General features: G+C 38.9%; 1 protein-coding gene across 5 annotated transcripts in view; it reads left to right on the top strand.

The window, feature by feature from the left end:
- Elapor2 (endosome-lysosome associated apoptosis and autophagy regulator family member 2) overlaps positions 1-13,162 on the top strand; it is a 195,387-nt gene that overhangs the window by 98,442 nt on the left and 83,783 nt on the right. For all 5 annotated transcript variants that reach the window (XR_010065695.1, XM_039108238.2, NM_001109345.1 and 2 more), the window contains 2 exons: positions 5,991-6,186; positions 10,710-10,857. Coding sequence is in view for 4 of the 5 variants with exons in the window: in NM_001109345.1 (NP_001102815.1) it covers positions 5,991-6,186; positions 10,710-10,857 (344 nt within the window). In the remaining variant the exon portion in view is untranslated. The remainder of the gene's footprint in view (positions 1-5,990; positions 6,187-10,709; positions 10,858-13,162) is intronic.

The raw sequence follows: 13,162 nt of genomic DNA, 5'->3' as shown, positions 1-13,162 counted from the left end.
AGGTGGACAGTGCTATGCAGGTACAGATTCGAAGGCTCGTGGAACAGCCACAAAAGATCTCCAAAGTCCTTTAGCCATCCTGATAGAAGATGATTGATTAACTATCACAGATTCATTTTTACATGTAATGAACTCAGGCCTTAAAACCAATAACTTAGAGATTACAGCGGAGCTCTAAAACAGCTTGTTGATGCTTTCTGTGCAGTTTTTCTTGGGGAACAGATTCTATTCACAGAATCTGGATAAGTTGTCTTCTCTGATTGTCGTCCTGCTTTAGATTGAACGTGACAGGCAATTGACAGTTCACTGCCAGCCCTCCTTGGAGGAAAATGTCTTCTTAAGGTAAGTGGACTGTCATTAGTTCAGAGGGACACGCTTTCCCTTTAAGTCAAGAGAAGATGGTCTCCTGTGAATCAGAGAGATGGCAAGAAATAGCCTGTTTCGATGTGATAACTTGGTTCCCTTCTCATTTTTTTTGGAGGAGAGAGAGAGAGAGAGAGAGAGAGAGAGAGAGAGAGAGAGAGAGAGAGAGAGAGAGAGGAGTGAGAGAGAGAGAGAGAAAGAGAGAATTATTTTTTTCTGCTTAAAAATTGCACAGATACAATCTGAAAGGGAGCGTATGGAAGTGCCCCCCTCATTGCTGGTCAGGGAGAGGCAGGGGTTGAGAACGCAGTTCATTTTTTCCCAGATACCTCCTCTTCTTCTTCCCACTTCCCTAGGAGCCTTATGATCACAAGCCTAGGATACAACTAAGTATTGATTATTTGATGACCGTAATCAGTTGGTTAAATTAGAGATGGAAGCAGGCCCTGTAACTAGTCACAATGTCCCTTCTTCAGCCCTTTATCTACCATTGTGACTGTTATTAACAGTTGCAAAGGTCTTCTTTCACGGGAAAACCGATGACTACGACTCTGATAGACTGTATTTTACTAAACGAGATGAATCACTTGGAGAACAGTCATTACGCCAATGCTTCTTGATTCAAGATATAACATTTCTCCACAAATATATAATTATATATGTTTAGGTGAGATGAGCTTTTTATCAATTTAAGCTCAGACAAATGAGATGTAGCTATAACTGATTTTGAGGAAGACCAGGCTGTTGTAGCAGCTTTGTAAGCATAGAGACAGAATTAATCCTGTCTTCTTATTTGCTACCATATCCCTGGTGCCTAGTTTTTGTCTGCCAAATGCTAAATACTAAAAAGTACTTGCTGCTGCTTAAATTAAGCTTGTTATTGTGATACCTATAATAAGATTACATAGTCCCACTGTATTGTCAACATCCCACTAAACAAGCAAGTCAAAAATTCTTTTATGGCTACTATTACTGCTTTTTATGGTTCAGAAAACATATTTTAGTAATGTAATAATTGGAATGAAAATAGCAAAAATAAATGATTTATGAATACATGTAATTTATAGTCATAGTCTTTTAAAACACAAGGTCTCTCGATGGAGAAAAAACTAAAACCAAGAGTCTCTAATAAAAGATTAAAAATAGACTTTTATTGATGGATATAAATCACAGAGGATAGTCAGCTTATAAACAATTCAATTTAATTACTGTTTCTTGGCACATTTTACTTGCATAATCAATGTAACATCTTGACTTTTTAATATCACAGTCTATTTTCCACAGAGACTTCAGTTTTCACAGTCTCTTATTGATTCTCCTTAAGAAGACTTAGGAAGAGGATGTGATGTTTCCAATGGAATGTAAGAAAATAGAAACTTGCAGGGCCAAGAAAGCTGCCCATAGCTTTGTCCTTTGGTAACAGACTAATAGAGTGTTTTCCATATCTGGTTCTTTGCACATGTGTTTGGGCCCCCTCAGAGTCACTGTTGTAGAAACAGATGTCTAGAAAGCAAAAGCAGAAGCCAAGGAAAAGAATGGTGAGTGAGTGTATAGCCTTCTGGGCAAGCGTGGACTTTAGGAGGTTGAGTTAAATATTGCTCTTCCTGAGCTTGAAGGGGCTCGAGACCCCATATGAACAACAATGCCAACCAACCAGAGCTTCCAGGGACTAAGCCACTACCCAAAGACTCTACATGGACTAACCCTGGGCTCCAACCTCATCGGCAGCAATGAATATCCTAGTAAGAGCACCAGTGGAAGGGGAAGCCCTTGGTCCTGCCAAGGCTGAACCCCCAGTGAACGTGATTGTTGGGCAGAGGGTGGTAATAGGGGGGAGGATGGGGAGGGGAACACCCATAGAGAAGGGGAGGTGGGGGTTAGGGGGATGTTGGCCTGGAAACCGGGAAAGGGAATAACAATCAAAATGTAAATAAGGAATACTCACGTTAATAAAGATAAAAAAAAAATTGCTCTTCCTTTTGCTGCTGTGGTAAAGCTCTCTGAAATCCCAGACCATGGCCACTGTTAAATAGTGGCAACCTTAGACAAGAATGTCTCTACCTCTCTGTCTCTGTCTCTATCTGTCTGTTTCTCTGTCTGTCTGTCTGTTGGTCTGTCTGTGTGTCTCTCTGAGTCTTTGTGCCTGTCATTGGCCCTGTCTGTTTCTGTCTCTCCTCCACCCACTCCCCTGCTTTTTGTTCTTCCCAGTGGGATTGAATTCAGACGTTCCTAGCAGATCAGCCAAGAGCAGTTCTGGGTGTAGCTGATGATATTTCCAAAGAGAATTGAGGGAACGGAGAAGACCCATCCCTAATGTGGGTAGTACCATTTCATAGCCTGCCACCCAGCAGCAACTCTAGGCATTCTCTTTCTTATTGGCCAACAAGATGTGATGAAATCTGTTCTGCCATGCTCTCCCTACTGTGATAGACCAAAACCTGTGAAAGTGAGCCAAAATTAATCCAAGCTTCTTTAATTTGTTTTGTTTAGATATTTTGCCCAAGCAGTGAAGATTAACATATTCCTTCTTTCAAAACTCTAGAATTTGCTAATTGTCAATTTGATTCAGTTATTGTAGGATTCCAAGGTTGTCACAAAAGCTCATTTTTAACTTTAGAAATGACCAATTAATTAAAATGAAATATAATCAAACCATAGAGCACCTTATATCTAGAAAAATTTCCACCACCCTGCCTAATTAAATAATCCTGCTATAATAACAGACAAATAAACAAAACAAAAAATAACAAAGAATGCTATCACTGAGTTTGTGTGATACAGAGTCCAATTAAAGCCTGAGTGCCAAGACCAGTGTTGAAAGAGAAAATGAATGATGCTCTGAGGGTGTCAGGAAAGCAAATGCAATGAGTGCTAGCAGAGGTAGGCGTTGCTAACCCTCAGTATAATCTCATGAAATTAATTAGATTTTAATCAGAATGTGTAGTTCCTCCTTTGACATGTGCCTGCTAGGATGAAAATAAAAGGCACTCTGTATAGAAACAAATGATCAAAAGATGAAACTCTTTAGGTCATTTTAGCTTTCCTGTCAAGGTCACACACCCATTGAACTTAGACTGCATAGTCATTCTGTAGAGACAAGGTATCATCAGCCTAGTGGCAGTATTATTATTTACAGGTTTCTGATATGAGTAGTGTCCAACAAATTATTTGCAACATATGCCAGGCATATTGAACAATGCTCCATTTCCCTATTCCCATAATTTTTTGAGGCAGATACTACTTTTATCTTCCATTCATAAACACAGTTATTAGACTTACAGAAGTTAGGAGCTTGCTAAAGTATTTCTCAAACACATGTTTTAGGGTTAATATATGAAATACTCTGAAACATATGAGAGTGGGAAATTATTTTATGGCACAGGTGAGCATTGTGTAAAGCTGACAGGGAATGAATGGTGGGGGGAAAGATGGCATTGAATTAGTTAGAATTGTTTCTCTTGGGTCACTGCCATTGTATGACTTGCAGTTTCTTTAAAGTAAGGTAGTACTTTTAGAACCAAGCAATCTAGACTGAATGGTATTTTTGCTGTCTGTTGACTGGGTAGTTGGTTAATCTGAGTATTTAAATATACTGTGGCTCAGTTTTCTTACTTGGTTTATGTACATAATAGCTTCTTCCTTCATGAATTTATTGCAAATACAGTCAATATTCATGATTTATGGGCTCTTTTTGCATAATTTATTCATAACCCTCAAATCCATATACTTAGCGCTTTCACAATAATTTGCAGGCCTAATGAACTAGTTAGCTTTTTGTTAACTTGGAACAAGCTAGGGTCATCTGGGAAGAGGAAACGTCAAATAAAAAATTACTTCCATCAGATTGGATTGTAGGCATGCCTACAGGACATTTTTTTTTTTTTAAATTATTGATTGGTGTAGAAAAATTCAGCCAACTGTGGGTGGTGCCATTCCTGGGCTGGTGGTCATGGGTTCCATAACAAAGCAAACTGAGAGCAATCCTGTGAACAGCACCCCTCCATGGTCTCTACTCCAGTTCTTGCCATCATGGTCCTGCCTTGGGCTCCTCCCCTAACTTCCATTCTTGATGAATTATACACTGTAAGGTGAAACAAAACATCTTTATCAATTGCTAATCAATTGAAAAGGTCGACTTTTGATTTCAGAGTAAGCTGTCTTCCAAGATAATTTTTCATGTTACTTTGTTGTTGCTGACATTCGTTGTCATGTTAGAGGACTGTTGTTCGCCTCTGAGTTTACTAGACGATTCGAACTCATTGAAATTAAAATTGTTTTCCATAACTCCACTCCCTAAAACTAGCAGCCTGTGATGAGCATGTGTGGTATGACAGTGTAGTCATGCTTACTACTTTGTGTTGCGTTTCATTTTACTTAACCCTGTGAGGCTATCTCAGAAACAAAACACTTGGAGAGACCATTAATACATCTAGTGCCACAAGATCAAGAAGAAATACAATATCCTTGCTCCAAGACAGTCTTCCTTCCTTGTCTCTAGAATAATTTTGATCTCACAGTTGGCATTCACTATTTTCTGCCTGACCTTTGCTAATATTCTATTTTACTGGTTTCAGGATATTGATTTGAATGTAAAAAGTTCACTGAGCGGCATTGTTAGGCTTTTCTAAAGAGAACCATTATTTTACCTCAGTGCGTAAGTAGGTGGATGAGTGTGTGGGTTTGAGCTGTAATTCTTTAATTAGGTTTTTTCAAAGACAGCTTGTTTTTATTTCTGATTAAGTCCTCCACTGTATTAAAAGAGGATGGCGCCTCCCTGTGAGGTTTTGCTGCCTTCCTTGGCTGGGGGATTTCCTCTCATCAGCTAATTTGGACATTTTATTTTGTTCTTATTTCTTTAATGCCCTGATTAAGGGATTAGATAGTCTCTTTCCAGCTCTAATTCTACCCCCGCACGGGGCCATGTACTTTGGAAACATTGATTTGTGTTTGTTTAATGAATCATAGCTTAGCAGCAGAACTACTGGCTTAATCCAACTCCTAAAACGGCAGAGAACTTGGCATTGGACAAGGACGGGGTTGGTATAAGTGGCCAGGTTGCCACTGGGGGTATTGCAAAGGTGGAAGATGTTTAAAAGGCTCAGCGTGGGGATATGTTGCTTAGCTACTGCACTACTCTCTGACATGGCCTTTACTCTGTTCGTCAGCATCTCATTTGGGCTTAGCACATGCTAAGTACAACTAAGAATCCCAAAATAATGACCCTTGTTTCTGTTGGGAAGCAGCCCTTCCCTTCACTAGTAGTCTCTCTGTGTACTTTAGTGTATGCTGTGAAGAGCGGACTGTTAGACCACAGAGTATATGGCATGGATGAGTGGGGTAGAGTAATCTGCCATGAAGATGGTGATTTTTACATAGGAACTAGTGTTGTCCAGATAGGGAAGGCCATTTGTCCAACATCTCTGGAAAGAAAAGAGGCAGTAGAAGAAGAGAGGATTAATTTGCATTTTGTTTTGATCAATGGGTAAGTAGCATGAAATAGGTTGAGGAAGAAATGTATAGTGCAAAAAAAAAAGCAGTAATTGGAAGGATTTATTTAGGGTCCGATGTGATCAGACAGTTAATGGGAGACACCAGTGATGATGGTTTTCTCTTCTTCTGCTTTCCAGCTTTCTCCTGTGCTTCTGGAGAGTATCTAGAAATGAAGAACCAGGTATGCAGTAAGTGTGTCGAAGGCACTTACTCCCTGGGCAGTGGCATCAAATTTGATGAATGGGATGAGTTGCCGGCAGGATTTTCCAACGTTGCAACATTCATGGACACTGTGGTGGGCCCTTCTGACAGCAGGCCAGATGGCTGTAACAAGTAAGACCCCAAAGGAACCTTTGGACTTGGACACTTGACAAAGGTGTAGTCGTTCTTCTCTAGACAAAGTTGAGGATAGGTTTAGTTCTGAGGAGGATTTTAGATGAGTTCAGGGAAAGGGTTTTAGGGGTTTTTTTGGGCGGGGGGAAAGGATTTAATAAAGAAATTCTATATTTACATAATTTCCATACCCTATCCTCCCTCTAATTCCACCTGTGTCCTTCCAACCCTTTCATTCATGTCATCTTGTTCTTTAATTATTATTACAGACCTATCAAATCATATACACATATGCTGCTGAGTCCATTGAGCATTGTTAAGACGTGTATGTGTGGAGGACTGACCATTTGGGATTGGATAGTCTAATGGGGGCTCATCCTTGAGAAAGAATGGCTTTCTTTCTTTGAGCAGCCATTAATTTCTAGAAGTAGGGCCTTGAGAGATTTCTTTCACCCACATTGTCATGTTAACTCCTGTTGCCATGGTGCAGATATTGTATAGGCAGCCATATTGTCGAGATCTCATGGGTGCAGCTTACCTTTCATGTAACGAAGATGCTACTGTGTAGCAGATGTCCTGGCCCTCTGGCTCTTACAATCTTTTCGCTTCCTCTTCAGTAATAAATCTTTACTTAAAACACACACACACACACACACACACACACACACACACACACACACACACACACACTTAGTGAAGTTACATCACTTGGGTTATAATGTTCCCTCTCTCCAAAGAGCCCCCTATATCTCATAAAAACCCACGCATGGGAAACTTCCCTGTACGTTTTATTTTCATTTTATTTTTTACTTTTGGTCAGGGGAGTCTAAGTGACCTTTCCCCGTCAAATATGGGCTATTGTATTTTATTATTTTATTTCTATATTATATCATTATTATTATTGTAGGCCGAAGAGCAATCTATTATTATTGCCCTTGGCTGCCTCTCAGAACTTGAAATTTAGATTCAGTTGCTGAAGACACCACACACGTTTGAGCTGGAAGAGGCCAAGCTTTCATAGCATCTGAAGGCACTGTGGAGGCTGCCAGTAAAGGAAAACAATCAATAGCCTTACCCAGCTGTAAAACCTATGAACTACAATGGCTAGCATGGTAAGCTAGTCCAAGAATATAATAGTGGCCCTTTTATTGGCAGTAGCCAAGAACTGTCTAATTGGGCTCAGACCCCGCTCAATAGAAGGGAATCCATGCCTCATATTGTAAATGGCACTATTTAACTAGTAACTAGTAATGAGCAGTAGGGACTATTCATGTTTGATGAGATCATGGTCCCTAGATGAGAACCTATTGCTGCCACTTTCCTAAGCCAGTATAATTTCTAACTATATTTTAAATACTTATGTTTATATCCCCAGATAGTTTAGCCCTCACCCCTCAGAGAACAATTGATTACTGGAAGATCAACCTCCGTGGATATGATTCTTACACAAGCCCTGTCCCAAGGCTCAGAGATATCTTCATAGAATGGTATTTTTTTTTGGACAGTCATTACAAAGAACATAGCTAAATTTTTAATGAGATAATAATTGGCCTCGCAATATAATAAATAACATGTGCAGAATGCAATAGAGCTATTAGAAAATTAGTTCATTATCTTATGTTTATAATCAAACTTAGGCAGTAGTATTTCTACTAATCTTTAATTTTTCAAGGAAAAATATACTTTCTTTTTACTTTTTTTTAAATGTTTGACCTTCATTTAGACCTTGATTATTTCCTGGGAGAGAGTGGGTTAAGGATCCAAGATAGTAAGGTCCTTTGCTTAACTGCTAAGTGATCAATGGCTTTGCATATGACAGCATTGGAGGAATATTAAATTCTCTTGGGGAAAAAAGGATTTATTGTATTTTTGTGAGATGCTGGCACTCCCTTCTGTTCTGTGCATTGACTATTCAACATTTCCTGTAATGTTGCTGTGTTTAGGAAAATCAAACTTGAAGTAGAAAGTAGATAAGCTCTGGCTGCTTTCTGACAAGAATGCTTCCTCCGGCACCCAAAGTCTTTATCATTATTTAGCCGATATGTGTTTCTAGGCTTCTCCCCATTCCCTCCTTCTTCCTGCACACAATATCCTTCCTTTCCTCTAGTCTTCTCCTGTTCTCTCTCAGCTGAATGGCAATAATTTATTTTCTCTTTAGCAAATGAGGTGCGTGCATATGTGTGTGTGTGTGTGTGTGTGTGTGTGTGTGTGTGTGTGTGTATGTGTGTGTGTTTCTTAGTCTACGAATTTTTATGACACCTGAGACTGAGGAGTTTTTAATGAGATTTATTTAGTTTAATTTTGCAGGCTCAAGAGCGTAGTGTTGACATCTGGTGAGGACTCCATATATCTTCAAACCACAGTCCAAATGAAGGTACAGGCTGGCATGAGTGAAGAGAGAAATGTTTAGTGAGAAATGGAGTAAGCCCTTCCCAGGCCTCAGCTCCCCAGACTCTACACAGTGTCCAGACTGTGTTCATTATTTTTCTTGAAAAGATACTTAAGAGCAAGCAAAAGGAGCAAAGACTTGTTTTGCTAAGCGTCTTAGTCCACACCGTGAAGGCTGGGGGTGGGAACAAGACTTAGCAAACAGCAGCAGAACAGATCGTTAACTATAGGAGCCAGGGCAACCTAATGCTCCCAAGAACATGCCCTAAGTGATCAAGCTCTACCATGGTCTGCTAAGTGAACATGCACTACATGGTCTACCTTCCAACCCTCCCTACCTGGGATAACTCTCAACGGTCTACTCGGGATTGGAATCCATTCATGGATTTATTAAGTCAAAAAAGCCTAGTTCTTGAACAGTCTCTGATAAAACTTGCATAGACACTCCCGAAGACATGCTTCAGGCCATTCTCAAGTCTAATTGAGTTGACAAACAAAAGTAACCATGACAGAGCCACTGCCAATGTTTAGTCCTCTTAGACTGAAAGTTCATTTCAGTGTGGACTTGGCAGAGCACAGCAACAGGCTTGCCTACGATACCTTAGAGTAAGGCTCTGGCAGCCTGGGATGGGACACCAGGTCCCTGTTTTGCTGAACTTGAACATTCACATTTTTTTTCTAGTTTTACAATATAGCTTCTTTAGTATAATAATTTTCTGAAAACAGATTTCGCTTGAGTCTTGTATTCTTCTGCTCCCCACCCATCTGGCATTACATTTTCTTTATTTATTTTTAATCAATTGGGTCATAGTGATGATTTAATTCCTGAGCCCAAGAAATCCTTTATACATTATGGACACAAAACTTATACATGTGTATCTATGCACTATTTACTGTATATCGTATATACATATGTGTGTGTTTATAATATCTCCTTCAGGTCTGTGGCTTTTGACTTTTTCATTGTCTTAATGATGTTTGATAATTAGAAATTTAAAATTTGAAAAAGTGTTATTTATCATAATTTTTTGGGTTTTTTTTTTTGCAGTTTTTTTTTTTTTTGTTTTGTTTTTCCCTGCCCTGCTTTTGTTGTGTTAGGATCTCTTAGCTAACCCTAGGTTTTGAAGACTGTCGATTAGAGTGTAGATTCTGATTGTCCTGTAGACAGGGTTTCATCTTATAGATTGTTATATTTAGAACAGCAATGCACATTAGCACCTTTTTTTGGTACCTCTGTCAGATAGTGTGAAGAATGCTGTGAACCCTGACACACACCAGGGTTCTGCTTGATACAGCCATTGCTCTCAAGAAACTCTTAGGATGCTTCAGGAGACCCATCATTAACTCAGTGGTTGAGAAGACTTTGGCTTCTATCAAATGACTTCAACAGTTTAAGAGGCCAGCTATAATATAGCTTTGTGTGTGTGTGTGTGTGTGTGTGTGTGTGTGTGTGTGTGTGTCTATAAGTCAAACTCAGATGTTGTTTGAAAGAGTAACTCTACTTGAAGCTGTGAATCTTAACATTAGTGATTTTGGTTTTGGTAAACAAAACATAAAATTTCTACCAAATTGATCATATAGCCTTACAAAGATTTAATATGTCATATGCTATAAAATAAACCTTTTTATATAGTTACTATATATATATATTTATGTATACACACATATACATATAACTATATAAATAATTCTTTCTCGTATGTGTATGATTTCAGGGCTGACTTCTTAGTAATGGATAACCAGTTAGGGGTTCATCCCTGGAGAAGCCTAGGTCTCCTTCTCTCAGTAGTAGTTAGTTAACTGTAGTTTCTTGTACATGAACCCCTTCCATGTCTATTGGTGTTGTTATTGTTCTGAGGGCAATTTGAGGGGCTAGAAGGGAACAACATAGGAAGAGTTGGAGAGAGGAAAGGAACAGGAGAAATGTCATTTTAATTAAAGTAAAAACTAATGTAAATTAAGTACAAAAGGAACTTCTCAATGGTAGAGTTGAACCGTTGAATTCTGGCAAAGCTCGTGTTATCCACTTCGTTTGGCCCATGAAATCTACTCCTGATTAAGTCATTCTGTGGGAGGAGTGTGGCTAGAAGAGGTTTCTGAGCTTGTACAAAAAATGTTTGTTTCTGTTTTCACAGCTCTTCTTGGCTTCCTCGTGGGAACTATATAGAGTCTAACCGTGATGACTGCACTGTGTCTCTGATCTACGCTGTACACCTTAAGAAATCAGGCTACGTCTTCTTTGAGTACCAGTATGTGGACAACAACATCTTCTTTGAGTTCTTTGTAAGGCTTTTCATATTCTAGAATTAGATTTTTAAGGAACATTCATATAATTGTTTCTACTCCCCCCCTCCCCCCGCCCATTCTACTTTATGCCCTTGAACTTTTTGGAGGGTGTTAATTGCATCTTTCAATGTTCAAAGGAAGCCCTGTCCCAGTGGTACTTAGTGTTTAAGTCAATCTTTCTTCCATTTTCACAGTTTTCTTGTGGAATGACGTTGGCTTGTTTCACTTCTGGTTGTGTTCCTCAGGTGGCTATTTGGCTTAGACTGTACATCACAAATAATTTTTCCAACACTCATTTATTCTTTGTTGGCCACAGAGGCTATTGTTTTTCTATGTGTTGTGTATGTAGAGGGATATCAATGTTTGCATGTCCATAGATGGAAGAACATGCATGTGTATGTGGGGAGGACAGAGGTTGATGCTGGGAGTTCTCGTCTGTCACCCCCATTTTACTTTTGTGAAACAGAGTGTCTCATTGTGGCTGAGCTCACAGATTGGGCAGTACTGGCTGGCTAGGTAGCTCTGGGCATCTGGTCTTTCTCTGGTCTGCCAGTGCTAGAGCTGGTTACCACCACAGCCACATTTTACACATGCTGGGGATCTATGCATGTCCTTGTCATGATTACATAGCAAGTACATTACCCATTGAGTCATAATAACAGTTTCTATTATGTTAAAATTATATTAAAATATTTTGATTTTGCTAAATATTTTCTTGCAGTAAGTCAGTAAATATTTTCTAGCTCACTATAGTTGTTTATTCAAAGTTATTTAAAAAATAGAAATGGCTGTATTTTCTGATTCTGTGACTTTTGGACTTTCGAAAAGACTCCTTGGATGAAATACTTGATATGTCCGTCATGAGCTTAAGTAGAATTACGGAATCTAAGATATAGTTATATACTAACAGAATAACTGCAGAGGCTATTTAACGGATTGAAGCTGTATCTGATCTAGTAATATTTACTATGACTGTGACTTTAATTCTTGAGAAAACGTTTTCAGATGGACTTACACCAGGCACAATGTTTGCTTTGTCATCAATGAGAAAAAAATGTATTTCTGTGACCCAGCTTTTAAGAAAAGAATATACTAACAATTTTAAAAGAAATTTCTATTGCTCTAGGTGATAAGTATTTCTAAATCAGTAATTGTAGTTTCTATATCAGAAGTTCGATGGTAAGAAATATTTCCCATTACAATTTCCTTTGAAGTAAAGCGATTCTGGCTCTGGTTATAACTATGTAATTATTAGCTGTATCCTCTTGAGCAGGTAGACTAAGTTTCCGGCCCTCACTGCTCCCTTCTGTGAGGTGAATTGTTTGGTAAAGCCCTTTGAGGAGCTTCTAGTATGGATATCCTTTCATGTTTTAGACTTTTAAGCAACATTTAGACAGGTTTCCTTTTTAAAATATATCAGGTTTGCAAAAAAGAAAAAAAAAAAGCTTGTGAGAATGAATGAGTATTTCTTGGGACATTTCAGCAGTGTTGCAGAAAATGAATAAACTCAGGAAGTGAGACAAGGGTCTAATTGTTGTGAATAGGCAGCTCTTTTTATTTCCCAACAAGTCCCCTGAGAGCAGTCAATAAAGGTGCCTTTAGGGCATGGTACCCCATTACTTCCTGTCAGTGATGCCTGTGTCTTTTGGTTTAGAGTCTGACAGGGGTGGCAAGCTCATGCTGGTCCTTCCTATTGCACGTTTATAGGTTGGGATTGACTCAGAAGGTGAACACTCCTCAGTCATCATTAATCAGTGATGAAAAGGAAGTGTTTGAAGAAAAGAAAGATGTAGGCGGACGGAGAAAATAAATATATAGTGTATAATGTGAAGTAATGAAGTGCTGAGTTTGACACTCAGTGTGACTTTACCTCAGCAAAAGAAACAGTTGTTTCTTTTAAAAATGATGAAGCTGAAACCTAGAGGAGTTATTGGTTCATGATACACTTTAACTTGTTTTAAAATGAGTAATAGATTTCACTTCTTCACAGTGGAGGGGATTGTCACGATCACATGATACCTGCTTTGGTGTGTAAAAAAGCCTCTAGCATGTGTATTTGCTGTCCACAAAAGGTATATTCAGATCCCGTCACTTCTATGAAATGGCTTAACACTGGTGTCATAGTGGTCATGATGGTCAGAGAAGAAACAGGGCACACATTCATTTAAAGAAACTATTAATTGGATAGTCTCTTGATATTTGGATCACCAGTGGGACTGCTTTCTAGTTAATACGTCTTTAGAAAGCTCTTTTAGTGAAAACACTCTAAGCTTTGTAACAGGAAAATAAGGAAGGCATCCAG

This window comes from Rattus norvegicus, chromosome 4 (assembly GCF_036323735.1).
Source record: "Rattus norvegicus strain BN/NHsdMcwi chromosome 4, GRCr8, whole genome shotgun sequence".
Classification (NCBI taxonomy): domain Eukaryota; kingdom Metazoa; phylum Chordata; class Mammalia; order Rodentia; family Muridae; genus Rattus; species Rattus norvegicus.
The sequence above is the reverse complement of the archived record's forward strand: the minus strand, read 5'-3'. Positions and strand labels throughout refer to the sequence as shown.